This window comes from Cucurbita maxima, unplaced genomic scaffold (assembly GCF_002738345.1).
Source record: "Cucurbita maxima cultivar Rimu unplaced genomic scaffold, Cmax_1.0 Cma_Scf00034, whole genome shotgun sequence".
In the NCBI taxonomy this organism is placed as follows: Eukaryota; Viridiplantae; Streptophyta; class Magnoliopsida; order Cucurbitales; family Cucurbitaceae; genus Cucurbita; species Cucurbita maxima.
Window position 1 is genome coordinate 2,323,706 of NW_019272050.1, and position 7,210 is coordinate 2,330,915.

The following is a 7,210-nucleotide window of genomic DNA, read 5'->3' on the forward strand; positions in this document are numbered from 1 at the left end:
GTTTTTTTTTTTTTTTTTTTTTTTTTCTTTGGTAGAAATTGTTTTATCATACACATGCACGTGGGTTCAGATGTATGAGGGCTAGGATAACAAACCCAATCAAGCTATTAGGGAGAGATTAGAATAAGATTTCTAATACTCAATAGCAATTGATGTATGATGAGAAAATTCATTGGTAGTATATAGCATGTTACAAGTTAGGGAGAGATTAGAATAAGATTTCTAATAGTCAATAGCAATTGATGTATGATGAGAAAAATCATTGGTAGCATATAGCCTGTTACAAGTTCTAAGTTTCATAAACCATTGAAGATGGTTCACAATTTTTTCTTATGAAGTTGCAATGCAAGTTTTAGTTTGATCTTGTTTCTTGCGGGTTGTTGCTCTGTCTGATTTTGCAGGTTTTTCATTGTTTCGGTCAATACTTCTGCCTTCACTTTGAAGCCTTTCAGCTTGGGATGGCCCCAGTGTATATGGCTTTCCTTCGTTTCATGGGCGACGAGAATGAGGCGCGAACCTACAGCTACAGTCTGGAGGTGGGTGGATATGGGCGAAAACTGATATGGGAGGGCACCCCGCGAAGTATCAGAGATAGCCATCGAAAAGTGAGGGATAGCCATGATGGGCTGATGATTCAAAGAAATATGGCTCTGTTCTTCTCGGGTGGGGATAGGAAGGAACTGAAGCTGAGAGTTACGGGAAGGATATGGAAGGAACAAAACCCGGATGCTGGGGTCTGCATACCCAACCTGTGTAGCTAAAGAAAAGCATTCTGAATGTTGTGTGTTGTGCAGCTGCTGTGCTTTGTTTGTACCTAATCTCTCTCTCTCTCTCTCTCTCTCTCTCTGTTTTGAGCTTTGCTGGTTTGGTGGTATTACATTGTAATGGACGAGTTGCTGTTAAGTAGCAGTGATATTCATAATTATTATCCATCTTCCAAAGATTAAGTTGTAGTGGATGTTTGCTTTGCAACTCTATACACATCAGTGGATTCTTTTGTTCTTTTTTTTTGTTATCCACTTCTGTAAATAGAGTAAACAATAATTGTTGTGCTAGGAGTAAAACACTGCATTAATTATTGTCTACAGCAGGATAGACACCCTACATTAATTAAATATCTAAATAATTTAATTCTAAACCCACCTGTTTATCAAATGTATTTCACTTTTAATATTTTGGTAAATTGTTTTACATCAATGGACCATGGCATGCTATATAAAACATCCCAACTCAACTCAATACAGATTTAAGAAAATGCTCAATTTTTCTAATTTATTATCTACATATATATATATGTATAATTCGTTGGTCTTTCAATAATCCCCATTTTGGATTCGCTCTCTCTCTCTCTCACTTGCATTTCAGAGATGATCTATGAAGAGAGGAACAACAGAACGCAGGGGGTAGCTAGTCGAAGAAAAGAACCTCATCTTTCGGGTAAAAGGGTTTTTTGATTCCTTGGAATCCATCAGTCTTACCCCTTCCTTTTTCCCCCCTCTTTTCATTCTTTGCTTAAATCCCACTCTCTGGAGAAATTTGGAGTGAGTGGGGAAACTATTGAAGAGGGGAATCCTGAAATTTCTCTGAGATCTTGATTGATTCTGGATTTAGACAATTGGGTTCTTCTTCAGCTCCGTCGCTTTTCTGTTTTGTAAATGGATTCGGATAGTATCGAGTGTGTCTCGTCGTCCGATGGTCTCGATGAGGATGACATCCATTTGCACCACACTCTTCATCCTTATTCCCACTCTCATCATCACCCCGAGTTGTCAGCATCGAAGCCTCGTAATGGTAACAACAACAGCGCTGTGAACGCTCCCACTGCCACTGCGCCGTCGACTAGCGTCCATGAATTGCTCGAATGCCCTGTCTGCACTAATTCTATGTACCCTCCCATCCATCAGGTTTGTGTTCATTGCCCTAATTTCTTCCGGAATGGAGATTATATGGCTCTCCACCCCCCAAATTTGGATTATTGAGTTTGGTATGAAATGGTTTTTTTTCTCCTGCTGGGTTTTTGGATTAGTGCTGATCGATGAACTTGTTGTTGGATGTTGCGGGGCATTGTATGCTGGTACTCTCTGCGATAAGTAAGTGAATGTGGATGGTGTCAGAACTAGTTCTTTGCAAGGAACTACTCCGAGAATGCCTTATTTTCTTCTCTTCCTTACCATTTGTGGGGGAGATAACTGCCTATTTCTTTAAACATAATTGCTTGTACTAGTCAGTCTATCTTATTGCGCATATGGAGTGCTGTATCAACTGAAAAAGTAAGGCGAGATTGTAGTGCATATTAGAGTTTCCGATATGATCTTTTCTATGTACGTTTGCTGCCCGAAGATCTTATATGGCGATGTTCATTGCTTTTATTCTTATTTCCTGAAAGAATTCAGAAAATTTATATTGCAGGTGATGTTTACGCTGAGACATGTAATGGACGTTACTTTTGAAAATAAAAGAAATCCTGAAAACGTCGCTGTTGCGTTGGTCTTGAAAATTTGGGGGATTCTGGAATGCTGGTTTCAAAATTCCTGTGTGCTAGAAAATAACTTATCTTAGTGTTTGGGTTATTGTATGTTGTTGTCTGTATACTCATTAAACTCTCTTTCTTATTAAGGTTTTCTAGCTCTAAGATTGTCCAACAGAGATTAGATTAATACTTGCCCCGTTTGTCCTCAAAACCCAATATTTATAGCATAAGATGCTTGTAGTTTCTACCAATTTGCTGAGGAAACATTACTTCGGTAGGCTGATGAAAATTTAATTTTCCCCTTGCTTCCCTTGGGTGTCGTTTCCATCATCATAGCTTTCTCTCTGTGTATATCATCTGTACCATCAGATCAGAATGAAAGCAGTTGAGAATATGCATGTTGTATTCCAATAATTTTCTAGGAAATATACTGTTTTTCCATCAGATGTATATTTTATTGTACATACATATTCAATGTTGGTTAACTGTATGACCAACTAAATGTTGCAGTGCCACAATGGACATACCTTGTGTTATACTTGTAAAACACGGGTTCATAATCGCTGCCCTACTTGTAGACAAGAGCTTGGAGATATTAGGTGCTTAGCACTGGAGAAGGTGGCAGAGTCGCTTGAATTGCCTTGCAAGTATTATTCCCTGGGATGCCCTGAGATATTTCCGTACTATAGTAAACTTAAGCATGAGGCTTTATGCAACTTCAGACCCTATAGTTGCCCGTATGCTGGTTCGGAATGCTCTGCTGTTGGGGATATTCCCTTTCTTGTCGCCCATCTGAGGGACGATCACAAGGTGGACATGCACACTGGATGCACATTTAACCATCGCTATGTGAAATCCAATCCAAGGGAAGTGGAGAATGCCACTTGGATGCTTACTGTAAGTCTCATATATTTGACCTCAACCCCTAAGTGAATTCATTTGCTCTGTCTTGGGTATAACTTCGTGTATCCTCCTAATTTTTCCTTATCTGTGATATAAATATTATATGCACACCTGTGTATGTCTATGTAAAATTTGTATTTATGTATTTATTATATAACTTGGAAGCTACTAAAGGTAGGGTGAGGGGTTTCAAACCCAATCCAGAAGACTCCTACTTGTTGAAAACAAACGAAAGATGATTTAAAGTACATTAATACATAGCAAGCTGCAAGTTATATAAACCATCAAAGTTGGTCCATAGATTTGGTTGATGATGTGAAAAAGGTATTGATGATGGGTAAACTTGTCTTGGATCATTCTCTTTTATTTTATGTTACTTTGACCTTAACCTTGTTTTACTCCATACTTCAGATTAATCCTTGTTTCTTTTGGCTTGCTCCTCACATTGTGCAGGTTTTTCATTGTTTCGGTCAATGTTTCTGCCTTCACTTTGAAGCCTTTCAGCTTGGCATGGCCCCAGTCTACATGGCTTTCCTTCGATTCATGGGAGATGAGAATGAGGCACGAACCTACAGCTACAGTCTCGAAGTTGGTGGATATGGGCGAAAACTGATATGGGAGGGTACACCACGAAGTATTCGAGATAGTCATCAAAAAGTCAGGGACAGCCACGATGGATTAATTATTCAAAGAAATATGGCTCTTTTCTTCTCAGGCGGGGATAGAAAGGAACTGAAGCTAAGAGTTACAGGTAGGATATGGAAGGAACAAAACCCAGATGCTGGAGCCTGCATACCGAACCTTTGTAGCTAAAAGTGAAATGCTGCACAATGCCTGCCTCTTCGGGTGTGTGGACACTGCTTCGCTTTGTACCTATTCTTACCTTTCCTCATATATTGTAACGGGTGATTTTTTAATTGTAAAGTACCGATGATGCTGATAATTCTTGATCTTTCAATGAGAGATGTTTGCTAAAGTTGTAACATTCACTAATAATTCTTGATCTTTCAATGAGAGATGTTTGCTAAAGTTGTAACATTCACCAACTTGTAAGAGGATTTGCGTGGATCCTTGCTTTCGCCGTCCTATAAAAGAGATTACTTCAGGCGTAAAGATAAAGGGGTTATCTTAATAGGAACCCACGAATGATTCTCCGTCGAATCAGTGGAAGCTCTGACAGATTAGATTGACATTAGAAGCAAAAATGTTACAGATACAGGATAAAATGGACAACTAAACTAAACAGGTTCTAACTCTTGCCTAATTGGTGCCTAATTGGTTAGGAGAAACGGAAAGCAGATCACGTTCCCATGTAATGGAGCAAAACAAATAATAGAATTAACAAAAACAAAAAAGGGGCTCACACAATCTAATCCTCGCTTCTTACTTTTTCCTGTACTGTGCAACTTCAAGGGTTAGATTCCGCAAGTGCAGTTTTACCACTGTCTTCCTGACCAGATTGCATTTCGTTCTCGGCAGATTCCTTCTCACCTTCCTTGTTCCCAAACAACTTGGATGACAGTAAAGAAGAGACCGCAGCTTTAGCCTTCTCTTCTGTGCCTCTGCCGCCTTCGCTTCAGCTTTCACTCTTTCTTTCTCTTCCATAAGTTTAGCTAAATCCCCTTCTCTGCCTTCCTTCCTCAGCTCACCTCTTACAAACTCCTGCATCTCTTCAGTAAATTCAATCCCATCGTCATCCAGAAGAGTATTGACCACATTTAGTATTTCATCTACTTTCCCGGATTCGCTTAACGCCTTCATTATAAAACGATAGCTTGAGGCATCCATTTTGATCTTCTTCACCATCGTGTCAAAGTAAGAAATTGCTTCCTCAATTTTCCCTAATTTGACCAACTCATCTACCAATCTATTATAAACTACTATATTGGGTCTTAGTCCGGACTCTACCATTTTTCTAAAATATCCAGCTGCATCATCTGGCCTGTTCCCTTTAAAGCAATAATCCATCAACAAGCCATAAGTAAACTCGTCAGGGCTGACTCCCTTATCACCCATCGATCCATAGAGCTCCTCGGCTTCAGCCAACATTCCATTATTACAAAATTGTTCGATCAAATTATTGAATGATAAAGTATCTGGGCTACACCTATAATCACCCACCTTCTCGAATATTTCAATGGCATCTCTGAATCTCCCTTCTGTGCAGTATCCATCAACTATCACATTAAAGCTTCCCAAGTTCAATGTCAAACGCCTGGGCGGACTGTGCTCCTTTATCATCCTATCAAACAACACCAAGGCCTCATCAAACTTTCCATTCTTGCATAACGCATCAAGCACAGAATTGTACGCAATGGCGCTCATCTTAACTTCTGAATTAACACCCACAGTCTGCTCATAAAATTTCATTGCTTCCACCTCCATTCCTCTTATAAAGTACCCCTTTATCAAGCTTCCATAAACAACTCCATCTTCCACAGCCCCACCTAATTTCTCCTTCAATTCTTCAAATAGCTTAAAAACTCCATCGGGATCCGAATTTTTCAGGCAGCCCACCATCAGATAATGATAAATAATAGGGTCTGGAACGAAACCTTTCACAGTCATATCCTCTTTCAGCTCCATTGCCCTCTCCAGACGGGTTGAAAGAAGCATCATTGATCAACCTGCTTATAGTGTTCCATTGCCGTATCCGGCTTAAGACAATCCAAATACGTCTCGCTGGGCATGGAGGAGTGAGTGAACTTGCCCGGCCCACGATGTGTATATTTTTACACTTTGCATTTTCTTCTACTCGAACCGAACCTGAGACCTGTGTGTTGTTAGATCAATGCTCTAACCACTTGAGCTATTCAACTTGTTTGTTGATAAGTTAGCTCATTCTATTAGGGGAAATTGTCGAACTGCATTTTATTTGGCCAACTAAATCTGTGCCCACTCCTTGCAAAATTGCAATTGCGTCTAAAACTTTGGTGATCCATCCCTTCGACGTGTTTTGTCAATGGGTCAACAATGGGAGTAAATGGGATGGCGGGTGAAAAGCGCGGCTTCTTCCAGATCATTGTCACGAATGAGAGTGGGAATGCGGTTGTGGAGGTTAAGGCGATTACCAGAGAGAGCAGAGATATGCTCAGGGAGTTTGGGGGCATTAGGGTTTTGTGGGGATTGAGGTTTAGGAGGCTGCGATTGAGGGCGAGTAGCAGAGGAGGAAGAGAGAGGAGGTTCGATGCGGAGGCGGCGCTTCCGACGGCGTCGTTCGGCAGCAGCTTCCTCCGGCGTAGCAAAAGAGAGAAAACGAAGGGTGAGGACGGGAGGAGCCGGTGCATGGTGCCGGAGCAAATGGTGGGGTCCGGTTAGGGTTTTGAGGTGCGTAAAGAAGGAAGGTTTCGATAATGCCATCGATAATTTTCGCCGGATTTCAGAGAATCGGTGAGGAGTTAGAAGGGTTTGGGGTGTTAATTCGTAGGGAATGAATTTAAATAAGAGTGTTTTTTGTCGACTATCGTCTCTGTCACAGAGTCGGCATGTCGTTTTCCAGTGGCTTACATGCTTTTCTTAAAGCCCCAAATAATCGAGGGCCTTATGGCCCATGTACCAAGCCCATAGACTTTCTAGAGCAGAAATTTTAATTTTGTCTAATTAAAAATAAGTGGACGAATATGTGAAATTAATTTGTAGGTATGTTTATTTCACATCTTGGGTATATTATTTCCATTTTGTTTCCTAATGAGCGTTTCTAATCCAACAATATAACCAAACTACAACCGGAGTCCGTTAGTAAATTATAGAACAGCTAAGAAATATTATCCAATAAAGTTGCTATAAAGCTGAAAAGCCGAGGATGAAGGAAATGTATATCGAAATGGGTATACGTAA

General features: G+C 40.3%; 2 protein-coding genes and 1 pseudogene across 3 annotated transcripts in view; 2 read left to right on the top strand and 1 right to left on the bottom strand.

Annotated features, from left to right (window-relative positions):
* LOC111467802 (E3 ubiquitin-protein ligase SINAT5-like) overlaps positions 1-1,003 on the top strand; it is a 2,871-nt gene extending 1,868 nt beyond the window's left edge. Inside the window, exon 3 of the mRNA XM_023112873.1 lies at positions 402-1,003. Within this exon, the coding sequence (XP_022968641.1) occupies positions 402-761 (360 nt within the window). The 3' untranslated portion in view covers positions 762-1,003. The remainder of the gene's footprint in view (positions 1-401) is intronic.
* Positions 1,004-1,310: 307 nt separating this feature from the next.
* On the top strand, positions 1,311-4,416 carry LOC111467803 (E3 ubiquitin-protein ligase SINAT5-like). Of its 2 annotated transcripts, XR_002714605.1 has the most exons (4): positions 1,311-1,904; positions 2,981-3,367; positions 3,827-4,324; positions 4,387-4,416. XR_002714605.1 is itself a non-coding variant. In XM_023112874.1 (3 exons), the coding sequence occupies exons 1-3, from the start codon at positions 1,656-1,658 to the stop codon at positions 4,184-4,186; spliced, it is 996 nt and encodes a 331-aa protein (XP_022968642.1). In that variant the 5' UTR covers positions 1,311-1,655; the 3' UTR covers positions 4,187-4,366. The 2 variants fall into 2 exon arrangements, 1 of the variants encoding a protein (XP_022968642.1); XM_023112874.1 differs by lacking the exon at positions 4,387-4,416 and having other exon boundaries at positions 3,827-4,366.
* A 97-nt stretch (positions 4,417-4,513) lies between these two features.
* On the bottom strand, positions 4,514-6,795 carry LOC111467377 (annotated as a pseudogene).
* Positions 6,796-7,210: the final 415 nt, after the last annotated feature.

What these genes read in the sequence shown, in the direction of transcription:
- LOC111467803 (XM_023112874.1), top strand. Translation starts at nt 1,656, where the DNA reads ATGGATTCGGATAGTATCGAGTGTGTCTCGTCGTCCGATGGTCTCGAT. An exon ending in TGTACCCTCCCATCCATCAG is followed by an intron (nt 1,905 to 2,980) that starts GTTTGTGTTCAT and finishes TAAATGTTGCAG; the next exon opens with TGCCACAATGGACATACCTT. An exon ending in ATGCCACTTGGATGCTTACT is followed by an intron (nt 3,368 to 3,826) that starts GTAAGTCTCATA and finishes CACATTGTGCAG; the next exon opens with GTTTTTCATTGTTTCGGTCA.